The following is a 15216-nucleotide window of genomic DNA, read 5'->3' as shown; positions in this document are numbered from 1 at the left end:
AGCCGCTCCGCGGCATGTGGGATCTTCCCGGACCGGGGCACGAACCCGCATCCCCTGCATCGGCAGGTGAACTCTCAACCACTGCGCCACCAGGGAGGCCCGAGCCAGAAGGATTTGATTAGGCTTCTATAAATCACATCTTAGAGGCATGAACCCCCTTGGTAACATCCCAGTCAAGTGGTCATTCTGCCCTGGTTTTAAATACTTCTGTTGTAAAGATACTCACTACTTCCAATGCAACCAGCCTCAAGTTCTTATTCAGGGAAGATAAACTTACCTGTACCGATGTACATCCATTTGGTTCTTCTTCCCCTTCAACCCACAAAGACTAGATCTAACCCCTCCTTCAACCCTTCAAATATCTGAAGACAACCATGATGCCTTATAACTGTCCTGTAACTGAGCTGTCACTAACCTGGATTGTCTCCTAAACCAGTCAGCCAGGCTCTTTATCCATCCACACCGCTCAGCAGCTGAAAGATCTTCATTCCTGGAGTAGACTGGTGGTGGTGCTTCTCAGATGATGGGCCTGTGATGTGACTGTACTGTGTTGATGAGTTACTGCTGAAGACACTGGAGCCAGAGAGGGGAGATCCTAAACCGAGAGGGCCCAGGGAAGAGCTTGAGTCTTAATTAAGATGTTGGCAACAAAGGCAGGCTCTGTGATGTTTCACCTGTGTCGAAAAACAAAAACAAAAACTATTACTTCATGTCACTGACATTCAACCAAGCCTGTAACTACGGAGTTAGCACCTTGAGCTCTAGTTGTACCACAAGTTCTGCCACTGGCCAGTTGCATGCCCTGGGGAAATATTCCCCACCTTTCCAGAGTTGCCTCTGTGATATTCAAAAGTATATGCTGCTTTTCTGCCTAGAAATGTGGCCCCTCTCCCGGTCTCAGTTTAGATGTCATTTCTCCAGGAACCCTTCCCTGACTCCCACCCCTACCTCACCCTGAGACTGGCCTCTGTCTTCCACTGCACCCTATGTTCACCTCTATTGTAGCCTCACTCCATTGTGGTTTTAATCACCTGTTCACTTGTCTGTGTCCACTGTACTGGAAGTTCTTTAAGGCTAAGAACTCAGTTTTGGTCACCAGCACTTAGCTCAGTGCTTGGTGTATACCACAACACAGAAAATATTTGTTGAAAAAAGAAGAAAGGAAAGAAAAGACTAAGAGGGAGAAGATAAGATGAGGAAGTTGGGGTATATTATCTATCTAGCTTCTTACAGCTAAAACTCTGCAATTCCTTGTTCTTAAGTTCCATCTTTAATGTCAACCACAGACTTTTAGAAATCCAGATTTTTCTCTAGTAAGAAGATAAGTTTCAAGTGGTTACACCAATTAGAAAAGCTATAAATATTTATACATGTGATACAATTTTAGGACTGAGATTTAGAGTTCATTTAACGAGCTCGAAGTTTATTTTATATATAAGGAAACTGAGGCAAAATGAGATTAAGTTATTTGCCCAAACCCACCTGGTTAGCGGGAAACCCAGGTTTCAGACACTGATCTCTTTGTCCCTGTTGGGCTGTACCCCCCAGCCCTTCAAGCTCTGCAGTTGCCCAGCCTCAGAGACTGAAGAGCCCGGAGATAGCAACAGACCCATCAGTGGTTTATTGGATAGGGGGAGCTTACACAAAGGATCCTGGAGGGAAACCCCACCATGTGTAGCAGACAACGGGCAGGACGTGACAGCAGTCTTCACTACTGGGGCGGCGGAGAAGGAGGCTACCATTTACAGGGGGAAGCCAGGTCAGGTGGGCTCATCGGTTACCAGGGACTAATTAAGCCCTATAATTAAGAGGATTGGATAGTCATGTGAGTGAAGCAGGCCCTGGTCAAGCAGGGGATGTATAGAGAGCAAGGAAACAGCCATCTTGAATGGCCTAAGCATACAGCCCCCAAACCAGGATAGCTGGTCTCTAGTCTTCCTTTTTGAAAGAGCTGCTACAAACACGGCTACAAATGAAAGTGACAGATGTTTCTCCTTTTATGTGATGGTTATGTGATGGTTATATCAATCCACAAGTTTCTGGCTGTAAATTAAACTTTAATAAACACCCTTCTCTGCTCCTAGAGAAACTAATGAAAATTCTCTTTTCTCCCAGAAATGTGGGAGGTTGGTACCGTGCTTCACCAGGTGGCTTCCATAAGTTGTTTGCTCAACAGAGTTGCAGTCATATGAATTGCTTTCAGCCAGGTTCGCTATCAAGGCTCAGTGTTCTGGTATTAAGCCATGGGGTAGTGCTGCCATGAGACCAGCTTCTTGGCGAGTAGCCCTGAGGTGCAGCTGTAAGGTGACCCTGTGCTCAGTGCCAGAAACCTGAGCCAAACATTGGAACTCATTCCCAGGGCACTGAACTGGTCTAAAGTAAAATTTTAGATGAAAAGATTTTTTTGTTTACTCTGAAGAGCCACTTCATTTTTTTAAGCTCATAGGAAAGTTAGATGTTTTGCCATTATACTTGAAATATTTTCCAGAGGCCAAACCTTTCAAAAAGAAGATGAGGAAGAAGAAGAGGAGGAGGAGAATAAGAGGCTTTAGATTATTTAAGAAGTCATGAAAATATTTCCTGAAAGCAACATCTTTCATAAGATATGCTAACTGGAGAAGCTTTATTTCTCTGTCTTAGAATATGCTGTGAAAATTGTAAGGTGGTATTGGGGTGGAAGTGGTAGAGTACTGGTCAAGGTGAGGGTAATGACTGAACCAAACTCTGAACCCACACAGATTTGAATTCAGCACACAGCCCCACCACTTCCTAGCAGCTGACCTTGGGTAGTATACTTAAGCGTGGAGACTATGTTATATATTGGGGTTTTCAACCTGGCTGTGGTAGAATCACCTGGATGCTTTCAAAAAGCATCCTTGCCTGGGCCCCAGCCCAGACCAATTAAGTCAGACTCCCTGGGGTAAGACCCAGACAAGGATAGTTTTAGAATGCTCCCTGGTGATTCTGATGTTGCAGACCAATGGCATAGTGATCATAACTTTGGTGCTGGAGTCAAATTGCTTGGGCTCAAATGACAGATATGCCCTTTCATGATATCTGACCTTGGCCAATTTACTTAACCTGTGTGACCCTCAATGTTCTCATCTGTAAAAATGGGTTAACAGGAGTTTAGAGTTGTTAGAGGATTAAGTTAAGTAAGTCATGTAAAAGCACAGTGTTGTGCTTGTGTAAAGGCATGTGTTGTAAGCACAGTGCTTACAACATAGTAAGTATTCAATCATAGCTGCTATTGTAATTTTTATTATCCATAATTCCTTTAATTCACATTGGGCGTAAAGCCCAGTTAGATCCTGTTTACAGTCCTGCAGAGAACACTGAAAAATGAAAGATAGCTTACTACTGAACATGAAAATAAGTGGAAAATTTTTATAGGGATAAATATTTGCGTGCAACCTTCTTGTTAGATTTTGAGTGAAAGGATAAAGTTGAGTGAAAGGAGTCTGCACTGACTCAAGCACCCATGGGAACTTCAATTTATCATTTCTCCACCTCATGGTCTCATTTTTAAAAACCTGAAAATATGTAAACACAGGGAATCAAGGGGATACTTTTTGGGAGGAGGGAAATAGAGGCTGGAGGCCTCTAGGTAGGAAGATATTTCTTAGTTCAACAGTGCATCTCAGTAGTTCTCAAACTTTGATAAACATCAGAGAATCATCTGGGTGCTTGTGAAAACACAGATTGTTGGGGCTGTGCCCCTGGAGATTCTGGGAGTCGGTCTGGAATGGGACCTAAGAATTTGCATTTCTGACAAGTTCCTAGGTGATGCTGATACTACTTTAGGAGCCACACTTTGAGAACCACTAGTGGCTAGACATGGAGCACTTGGTAATCTGGATGTTCTTAGACCCTGTTGGCTGTTCAGGTTGCTTTCCCATCTGTGCCCATACAGAGTTGGTAGGCACCCCCAAAATCTCTCTCTCTTCTAATGACTTAGGTACTGCCATCGAACAGTGTTGGTTTTCTATTCATTGGTCTTTTCTCAGCCTAGAGTCTCAAACTGCACTTGAAGTTTCTGTATTGTACAGTCTTAAGTTCCAACAGTAGAGTTTCATAGTTCATTCCAGAGAATGGTTGGGTATTCATTTTTGCTCACTGACCAACCATACACCACCTTATTTCCAATTCTGCCAGGTTGTTGTATATCAAGACAGAGCCCAGATCCAGCAGTGTCCTTCCACAGAGGCCTCATACACCTACCTAGCATAGTTCAAACTCAAGAACCTGGGATTTTTGGTACAGTCTCAACCTCTTTGTTTAAAGGACATCAGGGCACATAGGCAAATCCAGACTACCGTTCCCCAAATCCAAGACCAAACTCTGTAACAATCCTGGGCCACATATGTTATTAGAAACTTGGGATGATAAAGGACTATAACTCAATACACCCACACTGAATCTTACTTGAAGATCATCTTATCCTTCCAACTTCACAGTTTCTGTTAACATCACTTTTATCATAGCTACCCAGACTCAAAACTTAGGCATAATGATCCCTAATATTTGTTGAGTACTTAATCCTCACAACAGTATGAAATGGATGTTATTCTTTCCATTTTATACATGAGGATACTGAGACTTAGCAAGGTTAAGACATAGCTGGAACCCAGAATCTTTGTCAGTTTTATTCTCTGATATAGCCCAGGTGCCTAGAACAACGTCTGGCCCATACTGGTGTTCAATATATATTCATTGAATGAAGGAAGGAGGGTCATACAACAAACACGTGGAAACTGGGATTTGAAACCAGACCTGTGTTAACCACTATGCCACACTTGCTCTTGCTTCAGCTTTGCCTCTCCTTTTGTAATCCCATAAACTCATTCCCCCAAATCAGTTATGAGTCCTAGCAAGTATATTATCATGATATTTCTTGAATTTGGCCCTTCCCCTCCCCATTTCTGCTGCCACCAACCTAGTTAAAGTGTTTGCTATTTATTTCCTGAACTATTGCTATTTCTTTTTTCCCCAACATGCAGTCTTTGCAGACCCCTGTGTTACCTGCACGACTTTTACCAGATGGTCTTTCACAAAGCACATTCAATATGCATCATAACTCTCCTCAAAGACAAGGGAAGTCATGTGGTATAATGAAATATTAAGGAACTAAGGATAAGAAAACCAGGGTTCTGGTCTCAATTCTGTGACCTTGGACAAGTTGTGTGTCCTTCTTAGGCTTTAGTGGCCCATTAATAACATTAGGAAGTAGGACTGGGTGATCTCTTCCCACCCCAGGATTGTCTGGTGGTTAGATGCACCCTGCCTGTAGAATACTACCTGGAATCCTACCGTGTGCCTCCAAGGGGTTTAGAATGAGACGAATACATACATTTTTATCAAACAAGGCAGAGCAGTGTAAGTGCCCTCAAAGAAGTAAAGTGAGGAGCTATGGCTGTTGGGGAAGGGAGAGATCACATCTGGTTACTAACGGGGAGTATGGATGGGGCACAGATGCTGCTCTTCCTCTCATGTCAGCCCATCCCTAGCATGCAGGTCCTTACCTCACTGATGAGAAGAGGAGAAGCTGCTGAGATCCCAATAGTTTTAAGCCACCAGCTTTAAGCTGTGGCAGAAATCCATCGTGAGCACTAAGTCTCTAATTCAGAAGTTGTTGGCTCAAGACAAACAAATTGGTCTAATGCTTAGGAAAGTGCTTATGGGGCAAAGAGGAAAGAGAAAACAAAAGTGGTTGACATGTTCCTGACAAACGCTCCGTGTCTTGCTCTGCCACTTAATAGTCAGGAGGCCTTGGACAGGCCACTTATCCTCTCCGAGCCTTGGTCTCACCTCAGTTCCCCATCTAGAGATTGGGGATGATAATATCGACCATGCAGGATGGTTGTGAGGAGATGTAGTATGTGAAGCCACACTGGGAACACAGTAGATGTTCAGGAACTTTTATCCTCCATGTTACCTCCTGCCCCTGTAACGTGTCCGTGTTTAGAAACGCCCTTTAAATAACCCCTGGGGGCAGACAGAGAGAGCGAGAGAGAGCGAGAGAGAGCGAGAGAGAGCGAGAGAGAGAGAGAGAGAGAGAGAGAGAGAGAGAGAGAGAGATATCCTCCCACATTGGTAACTCAATAGTATTCTATATACTCTGCCCTTGCATACATTCAGGTATTGGAAATTATGTGCCATATTTACTTAAGAAGCTTCCCTACCCCTTTGTAGGTATTAAAAGAACAGGGTAGCAAGGGAAAATCAGAAGTTGTCTCTGATATATCTGTAGCTGAAGAAGGAACTAGGGAGGTGCAGCAAGCAGCATTATTTCTTCCTCCAGGTGAACTAATGAAGGCTTAGAAGAAACAGCTGCATCATGGCCAGGGTGGCCTAACCTTGTCCTTTCACTTTCATTATATGCTTATCTGGCCTTCAAGGAGCTGTTGTTGCTGTATCAATGGCTGACAGTCATCACTGCAACCAAGGAAAATGTATGTGACAAAAAAACTACATTTCATTAAACTTTGGATTGAGGAAGTATATGTATAGGATATAATTATTATTTTTTAGAAATTAAGGAAAATCATCCACTCATTCAGCCTTCAAATATTTATTGACAGCTACTGTTGTAACAAACACCATTCTGGGCACTGAGGATACAACAGCAACTAAAACAAAAATCCCTGCCTTTCGCAATTTCTATTCTAGTGGAAGATGTAGACAGTAAAAAAGATAAATTATTAAGATATATAGTATATTAGGAAGTAGTTAGTGCTAAGGGGAAAAACAAGGTAGAAAAGGGGACTACAAAATATCAAGAGGTATGTTAGATGGTGATCCAGGAAAAGTCTCATTGATAAGGTGCTTTTGAAATAAAGACCTGATGGAAGTGACAAGCCAACCTTGAGGATGTCTGAGGGACAGCTTTCAAGACAAGGGGTCCTGAGATGAGAGGGTGCCTGGTGTGTCTGAGGAGCAACCTGGAGGTCAGCGTGTGAGCTGAGCATGGAGGGAAAGCAGTCTGAGATCTGGTCAGAAAGAAAACAGGCCAGTTGTATGGGACCTTAGAGGACATGATAAGGATGTTGGCTTTCACTGGTAGTAAGAGGAAAAGCTCCAGGGAGTTTGGGCAGAGGAAAGATATTATACAACCATTTTTATTGAGCGCTTGCTCTGTTAGATTCTATTTTAAATGCTTTATTTGTAATCCTCACAATTACCTTATGAGGTAGGACCCACTATCTTCTCCATTTTACAGCCGAGGAAACAGAGGCCCAGAGAGGTTAAGTAATAACTTGCATGAGGTCACACAGCTGACAGGGACGTGGTGAAAATTTAGACCCAGGCCAACACTTAACCACCTCGTTGTCCTGACCCCAAATGCTTAAGAGATTGAGACTGAGGGTTTTTTTCTTTCTTGATATCTGTATTTCCAGAGCACACTTACAATGAAATCACTTCCTACTCATTCATAAAAACAGAACTTCTTTGCTTAAACTGATAAATATTCCAAGTATTCTGCTTTATGATTTCAAGTTGTTTTTTTTTTTTTAAAAAAAAAGCTCTCAGGGACTTCCCTGGTGGTACAGTGGTTAAGAACCCGCCTGCCAATGCAAGGGACATGGGTTCGATCCCTGTTCCAGGAAGATCTCACATGCCGCGGAGCAACTAAGCCTGTGAGCCACAACTACTGAGCCCATGTGCTGCAACTACTGAAGCCCACGTGCCTAGAGCCAGTGCTCTGCAACAAGAGAAGCCACTGCAGTGAAAAGCCCATCCACTGCAACGAAGAGTAGAGTAGCCCCCGCTCGCCACAACTAAAGAAAAGCCCTCGAGCAGCAGTGAAGACCCAAGCAGCCAAAAAAAAAAAAAGCCCTCAGATTAGCATATTAACAAGCATCTTGACATGTCTCACTTTAATTATGCAGACAGCGATTTCTTTTTTGCTTCTAATGTAGAGGTTGATTGGGAAATTTTTTATTTTATTGCTTACGATCTTACCCTAGCTACCTAAATCACTACTATAAGATTTGACATCTATAATTTATCATTTTCCTCTGCTATTAGATGAAATGCCCTTTAAAACATTCCACAGCAAGGTGAACACAAGTCAAGCTTGCAAAGTTCTGGAAAAAAGAATTGCCAAGAATCATTAAAGAATAATGAAAGTTGATTTATATAGCATATGATATCAGGGCTGCCCAGTTTAACAAATATAATTATTCCAAGTCATTTTCAGAAGGCCTCTAAATTTCAGCACCTAATTTTCATCATCTTTCAAGGAATAACAACAAAAATACCTTACTTTTATAAAGACTCTAAAAGCGAACTCTTTAATTCATTTCTCTGGATTTCACTAAAGCGAAGCATGAAACAATAGACAGCTTAAAATACAGGAAACCCAGATTCCTTTTACTGTTGTGTGGCTTTAACATTTTACTGCTATAGCCAAGAGTCCTTGGTTTCTGCGGCCAACAGCCTTTTGCATGCTGATTTTGCAGAGAGAGTCTCTCAGGAGTTATTACTTTTGAGTACTATCTACCATGACTCCACTCTCTGCAGGAAGTGGGAGGTAGCAGAGTTTGGGAATGAAAACACTGAGGGAAAAATCTCTCCAGATAGAATTGTCAACTCAATCTAATTTTAGGTTTCGGGCAGAACACATAGCTGTACCTTCAGCTACCTGCAAACATTTGCCTCTCAGGTGCCCATCATTGAAGGACTACAACCAGGACAAACAAAAATAATTAAGTTTTCTATCATAATATTTTTTGGTAAAATAGGTGATGTGTCAGAGTATGTGTGTGTATGCACGCACACGGGCAAACCATGTGTGTGTACCCCTACATTCAAGGTTTCATAGCGTTCAGAATAAAGGAGATGGTCCAAAAGGGTTTCTTTCTAATTTTCATGAACTCTATTTAATTGTTCCTTCCAGTCCCTCACAACCAAAAGGACTAAGAGTCCCAGGCTCAAGACCTCAGAAACATATTATTGAGTTATGTGAAACAGGAATAGGAGACATTTTTAGTAATACTTTTTATGTGGTAGCTATTTTGGTATTGAAACAACTAAATCAAATCTAACAAAGTTCTTTTGAGAGGAAATGGTTAAAAGGGCACGTCTTTCCTTTTCTAAAAGGAAAACCACAGCAAAGTATTCTGATCAGGAATAAATTAAAGAGCACTACACTTTTCAGTAAGGGTCAGGAAGTCAAACTCTTGGCCTTGAGCTGCTTCTCAGCCCCACCCCAGCTGACCCTGGGAACAAGGCACTCCCCATCTCTGTGTGAACTCAACAGTTGCTGTCAAGTCCTGCCATTCCTCTGCAGAAAAGAGCCAGGGATTTTCTGGCTCTTGCCAGAAATCAGAGTCAGAAGGAGGTAGCTAAAGTGCCGGGGGCTTTCTATAGTGTCCCAGTGCCAGCTTTCTGTCGCCAAAGGAAAATTCCCTAAACTCACTAAAGCCAAATCGCACATTTTGAAAAGTCTCCAAAAGAAGTTTCATAAGCTGTTTTGCTGCTAGAAGATTAAGCTCTCATTTCCCAGATTACATTTTTAAAATGTTATTTCCTTAAATTCAGCAGCACTTTTAATCCATGACACTTGCTGGTAGACAAAAACAATTCCATTGTCTTCACAATCAATTTAAAGCTTACAGATGTGACATCTCAGTACTTCATGTTGTGGTTAATTGCCTTATACTAACATCTGATGAATATATATATATATATATATATATTTTTTTTTTTTTTTTAATGTTCTTTAGATAACCTGTGCAGCTGACATGTGATTAGTTGGGAAATTGGGGCTGTGAGGTGTCCCAAACAGCTGAATTTGGTCAAGATGTCATGCACTCTTGACCTCTTTAATAGACTATTTTGCTCTTTTGACAGCATTCAAAATCTACTTGTCCTTCAAGGTCTAGCTCAGTTCCTGCCTCCAGCCCAAATCCTTGCCTGACCATTTAAGTTCTCACTGAGATCTTCCACCGGCACCACCTTAAGGCCCTATTACCCGTGCTGCTATTATGTCATCATACACCATAGTTTATTCGCTGACTTTCAAGGGCTGTGTGCTTTCTCTTTGTCTCCCCATAGTGCCTGGTCTGGTGCTGAGCACATGTGGATGCTCTGTGGTAGAAGTGAATCAAATTGACTTAGGACCTTTTTCATCATTTTCCCTATCATCATATCTAGGGCTAAAATTTGCATTATTGCTTTTTATTTCTCCAGTCACTGTTCCTTAGTGACCCAGGAGCATCTAGAATGAGCTGCAAGTTAGACCACTCCTGGAATAGGTTGGTCACCTGTGGTTTTTGCCTTGGATGTCACTGTCTGTACCACCCATGGAAATGGGAGACAAGTTACATCCCTTCTGACTGTAGTCATTAGGGAATTACCAATGAATATAAAGAGAAAAAATAAGCTAATGGAACAGAGAAAGAAAATATAGAAAAGGATGAGGGGAAAAGAGATGGGGAAGAAGCAAATAAAAAAAAAGCTCCCGCAATCCTCCTCTCTGATGTACATACGTTTCCTTTTTAAATGACAAAACATAAAGACTCCTCGCAGGTATATTTAATGGATGATTACTTGCACATCTTAATAATGTTTGCTCTTTGGGGAATCATATACAGAAACAACTGCCTTTCCAGTTTGAATTAGGAATAAAGTGGAAAGGCAGTTACTTTGGGAGGAAATAAAATCAAAGCCTAGTAACACTGGTGCATTGTATGAGGCAGTGAGAAATGACAGTTCAGAATGAGGCAGACTTCTCTCTTCAGTGATCAGCCTGCTCGGCCCTCAATGACTCCGTGAGATTCCGCATTTTATAGGTTGAGCTTCCCACTGGCAGCAACTGAAGCAGTTTATTATGCACATCTGTCACGTGATCCACTTCATCAACCAAATGGAACTGGGATAATAAGCCACCCTAACAAGATCCTCAGTACACTCTTAAAAACTACTTACAGATGTACTCTTCCTCTGAGGGGATACAATGCGTTTCCTTGTATGGTGCCACACGATACAGGAAATGCATTATCCCCATCCAAATTCAGGCATACCAGGAGGAAGCCCATGAAAAGAAAGCAGCTCAGAAAAGCACACATGGCTTTTGCAAAAGTCCTGAGAGGGGCTCCTACACCAATTTGTGATAACGACAGCTAAAATCCCAGGCCTCTGAAGCTCAGTTCATTACAAATGCTAATGTCCACACAGGGGAAAGGAAACCACATCAGCAGTCAGCATCGACACAAATGTCGCTAATGCTTTTTATTTATGGTTGTCATTGCGTCTCCTCAGCAGTATGCCACATCTCCATTTGTGTTGCAACTTTAACTACTTTATGTGCTTTCACAACTCGCTATGTTATGTACCCATAGGTGATTTGTGCTTTCAGACTGTGTCTGGTGAGATGAGGGGCCACACTTCTAATCTTGAATCAGGAACCATTTTGTTCCCATTCAGATAAGATCAAAGGAATGCTTTGGTAGATGCATCCAGGAATAGTGACACCTGCCATTGTTAAATCTTCCTGTTTCAGTTGGGGTGATCAATTGATCAGTCAGTCAGTCAGCCAACAGATATTTATTGAATACCTGCCACGTGCCAGGCACTGTTCCAGGCACTGGAGATATAACAGTGAATAGAATCCTACCATCAAAAAGATTACATTCCAGACGGGGGAAGGGGGAAGACAGCAAACAAATGTGGAATATGTCAGAGTGTGTCAGTCAGGATAGGCTAGTTATTTTGTGGTAATAAACAACCCAATCTCAGTGGCTTAAAACAACCAAGTTTATCTCTGACTCACACTGGGTGTTCATTGCAGGTCAGCTGGGGGCTCAGCTCTGTGCAGCTTCACTCTGGGACCCAGGCTGCCTGGAGAATCCCCATCTGGAGCATGGCGGTCTCTGTGGGAGAGGGAGAAGATAGAGTGGTGAACTGCGTGCTGGCTTATGCCCGAAAGTGACACACGACCCTTCTCCTCACGTGGCACTGGACAAAGTAAGTCAGGTGGCTGCACCCAACTTCAAAAGGTGAGGAAGTGCAATCATATCATATGTTTAGGAAAATCAGACACACTTGGTGGGCAGAACTGTCCCAATGATGATGATTGCTATGAAGAAAAAAAGCAAGGTAAAGGAGATGGTGTCTGGGGAGCTGGTTTCCACTTACAGAGATGGTCAGGAAAGGTCTCTCTGATATGGTGACATTTGAGGAGAGATCCCAAGGGAGAGAGAGAGGGCCGTTTGGATGGGGTGGGGACAGCATCCTGCAGATGATACAGCAAGGGCATAGTGTGCCTGGCATGTTTGAGGAACAGCAAGGAAGTCAAGATGGCTAGAGGGGAGCAAGCAAGGGGAGAGCTGTAGAAAAGTAGGTCAGAGACATAAGAGAGAGTTGTGGGACCCAAGTGGGCACCTTATTATAAGGGCTATGGCCATTGCAGATGTTTGGGTGAAGACATGATCTGAGTTAGGTTTTAAAAGAATCCTGTAGCTGCTGTGAGGAAAATATACCAGGGGCCAAGGGCTGAAGCAGGGAATAGTTGAGAGGCTCTTGCAATAATCCAAGTAAGATAAGAGAGTGGGTAGTAGTCAGACTCTGGAGAGAGTTTGAAGGTAGAACAAACAGAATTCGCCAGTGTATTGCTGTAAGAGAAAGAAAGGCTTCAAGGATGACCAGAAAGATTTGTTTCTTCTAGTAATCCCTGGATACACATAAGGACTACTTCATGGGACTTTTGAGAATCTTCAAATTTGGCAAAATCATATAACACATAACCTCCCTCCCAAATGAGTTGAGAGTTGAAGAGCCAAGTGGAGAGATGGATGCTGGGTGGTCAGCTTGATTCATGGACCATCTAAGGGACATCTCTCCTACACTGGCCTAATATCCAGTCTCTCTTAGGGTTTTGATCCATGTTACTTTATAAAAACCAGAAAAATGAGCTTCATAATTACAAGCAAAACAGGAGCTTATGACTGAGTCATCCTAACCTCATCTCACTCCTCCACTCCTCTGTGACCCTCAGGTATCACTGCCAAGAAACTCAGCTATACAACACAAGATCTGTCCTCAACATACGCTGGTATAGTGATGTGTCACCGATTCTCCTAAAAATAGGTTGAATAGAAATCTTAATAAATACAATAAAATAACATTATGGTGTTCTTCTGAATAGTTTCCCCTCTTTCTGCTCACCCTGTCTTCCCATCACATGGTTCTCCCCATTCACCACCACCCATTAAATGGCCACTAGAGCGCCCTGGGCTCTCTTATGTCTTCTCCAGCTTAGGAGAACACAGGTTGAATGCACAGTTTGCCAACTACCATAATGGAATGAGTAAATAAAAGTCATTGCTGTTTTTTTTTTTTTTTTCCCTTGGCCGCACTGCGCAGCTTGCGGGATCTCAGTTCCCTGATCAGGGATTGGACCCGGCCCACTGCACTGAAAGCCCAGAATCCTAACCACCACGCCACTGGGGAACTCCTTATTGCTGTTTTTAAAAACTGTATATTTTTGGTATTTGTAATCAAAAGCATTCGTTCATTCAAAACATCTTGAACTCCTACCATGTGCCACTTCCTCTTCTAAGCACTGGAGACACAGCCATGAATAGAATGTGGAAGTAATACATATTGTTGAAAACTGGGAGAGCATGGAAAAGTATTAAGAAAAGAAACTTTCCACTAACTCACCACTGAAACATAACTGCTAGTAACATCTTGGTGCCCTGTCTTTTTCCAAGCGTACATATTGTTCCTCTCTGCTCTTTTTTTTTTTTTTAAAGTTTTATTGAGGAATAATTGGTATACAATAAATTGCATATGTTTAAGGTGTACAGTCTGACAGTAATGTGACATATGTATACGTTTGTGAAAACATCACTACAATCAAAATATCGAATATATTTATCACCCCCAAAACTCGTCTTATGCCCCTTTGTATCCCCTCCCTACCATCCATCCTCCAATCCCCAGGCAACTGTTAATCTAGATTCTGTCAGTATAGATTAGTTGGGATTTTTCTAGAATTTTATATACATAAAAACCATACAATATGTTCTTTATTTTGTTTAGCTTTTTTCAATCAAAATAATTATTTTGAGATTTATCCATGTTGTGTGTATTAATAATTTAATCCTTTTGTTGTTGCAAATTACTGCTCCACTGTATGTATATACCATTATTTGTTTATCCATTGCTCATTTGGATTATTATTATTGGATTATTTGGGTTATTTTAAGTTTGGGACTATTACAGATAAAGCTCCTATCAACATTCATGTGCTTTGTGTGGGCATATGCTTTCATTTTTCTTGCATAATTACCTAGGAGTAGAATGGCTGGATCCTGTGGTAGGTATGTGTTTACCTTTTTAAGAAACTGCCAAACTGTTTACCAAAATGGTTATACCATTTTACATCCACACCAGTGGTGACTCCCTGCTCTTTTGAATAAAATTTACAACTTTGGACTTACACAATACATTTTTTTCTTTAAAAATTCTTTCTTCTTATAAAAATAAATCATAGCAGATGCTCAGTAAGCATTTGTTGAATGAATGAATGAATTATAGAAACAGTAAATTACAGAGAAGCAAAAACTTAAAAATGAAAGTCATCAATAATATCACTACTAAGAGATAGTATCACTAGTAATAGTTTGGGTTGTTCAGTATGGTTTGGAATAATCTACATATTTTTACAACATCGCTCCACAATAATTATTTTGTAAATGACAACTTTCTCTTTTTTCCTAATTGCAAAAGCAACATGCCATTGTAGATATTTTGGAAAATACTGAAAACTACAAAAGGAAAAACCAAAAGTTATTTGTAGTCCCACTGCTCTGAGAATACTGCTATTAATATTCTCCAATCTTTTTGGAAATTTTTTTCCAATCTTTTTTTTTGAGCAGTACAGTAGGATAGTTAAGAGCCTGGGCAAGTCACTCAGCCTCTCTGAGCCCCAGATTCTTCATCTGTAAAATGATACTAGTAGTACCCACTTTGTAAGATTGGTGTGAAATTTAAATAAGATAAGATACACAAACTGTTTAGTTTAACACTGACTGACCCATTATAAGTGCTTAATATGGGAACTCTTACCACTTTGCAAGACATTTCTACATAGTTGGTCAGACTTTATACATGAATTTTTTGTCCTCTTTTTTTTTTTTTTTTTTTTTTTTTTTTTTTTGGTATGCGGGCCTCCCCCCCCTGCGGCCTCTCCCGTTGCGGACCACA

At 41.5% G+C, this 15216-nt stretch overlaps 1 protein-coding gene and 1 long non-coding RNA gene across 3 annotated transcripts in view; one reads left to right on the top strand and one right to left on the bottom strand.

Annotated features, from left to right (window-relative positions):
• The window catches only part of TRAF3IP2 (TRAF3 interacting protein 2), a 100681-nt gene that overhangs the window by 32530 nt on the left and 52935 nt on the right, over nt 1-15216 (bottom strand). Inside the window, exon 11 of one of the 2 annotated variants that reach the window (XR_003681484.2) lies at nt 416-674. Coding sequence is in view for 1 of the 2 variants with exons in the window: in XM_028494539.2 (XP_028350340.1) it covers nt 11808-11876 (69 nt within the window). In the remaining variant the exon portion in view is untranslated. Of the gene's footprint in view, nt 1-415; nt 675-11788; nt 11877-15216 lie in introns of those variants that run through there. The other variant, XM_028494539.2, reaches the window with a different exon arrangement.
• Nucleotides 6176-15216, top strand: part of LOC114486971 (uncharacterized) — a 10903-nt gene continuing 1862 nt past the window's right edge. Inside the window, exons 1-2 of the long non-coding RNA XR_003681486.2 lie at nt 6176-6452; nt 11795-12002. This is a non-coding gene — a long non-coding RNA (uncharacterized lncRNA). The remainder of the gene's footprint in view (nt 6453-11794; nt 12003-15216) is intronic.

The sequence above is a fragment of the Physeter macrocephalus genome, chromosome 10, assembly GCF_002837175.3.
Source record: "Physeter macrocephalus isolate SW-GA chromosome 10, ASM283717v5, whole genome shotgun sequence".
Lineage (NCBI taxonomy): Eukaryota > Metazoa > Chordata > Mammalia > Artiodactyla > Physeteridae > Physeter > Physeter macrocephalus.
This window is presented reverse-complemented; position numbering and strand designations above follow the sequence as displayed.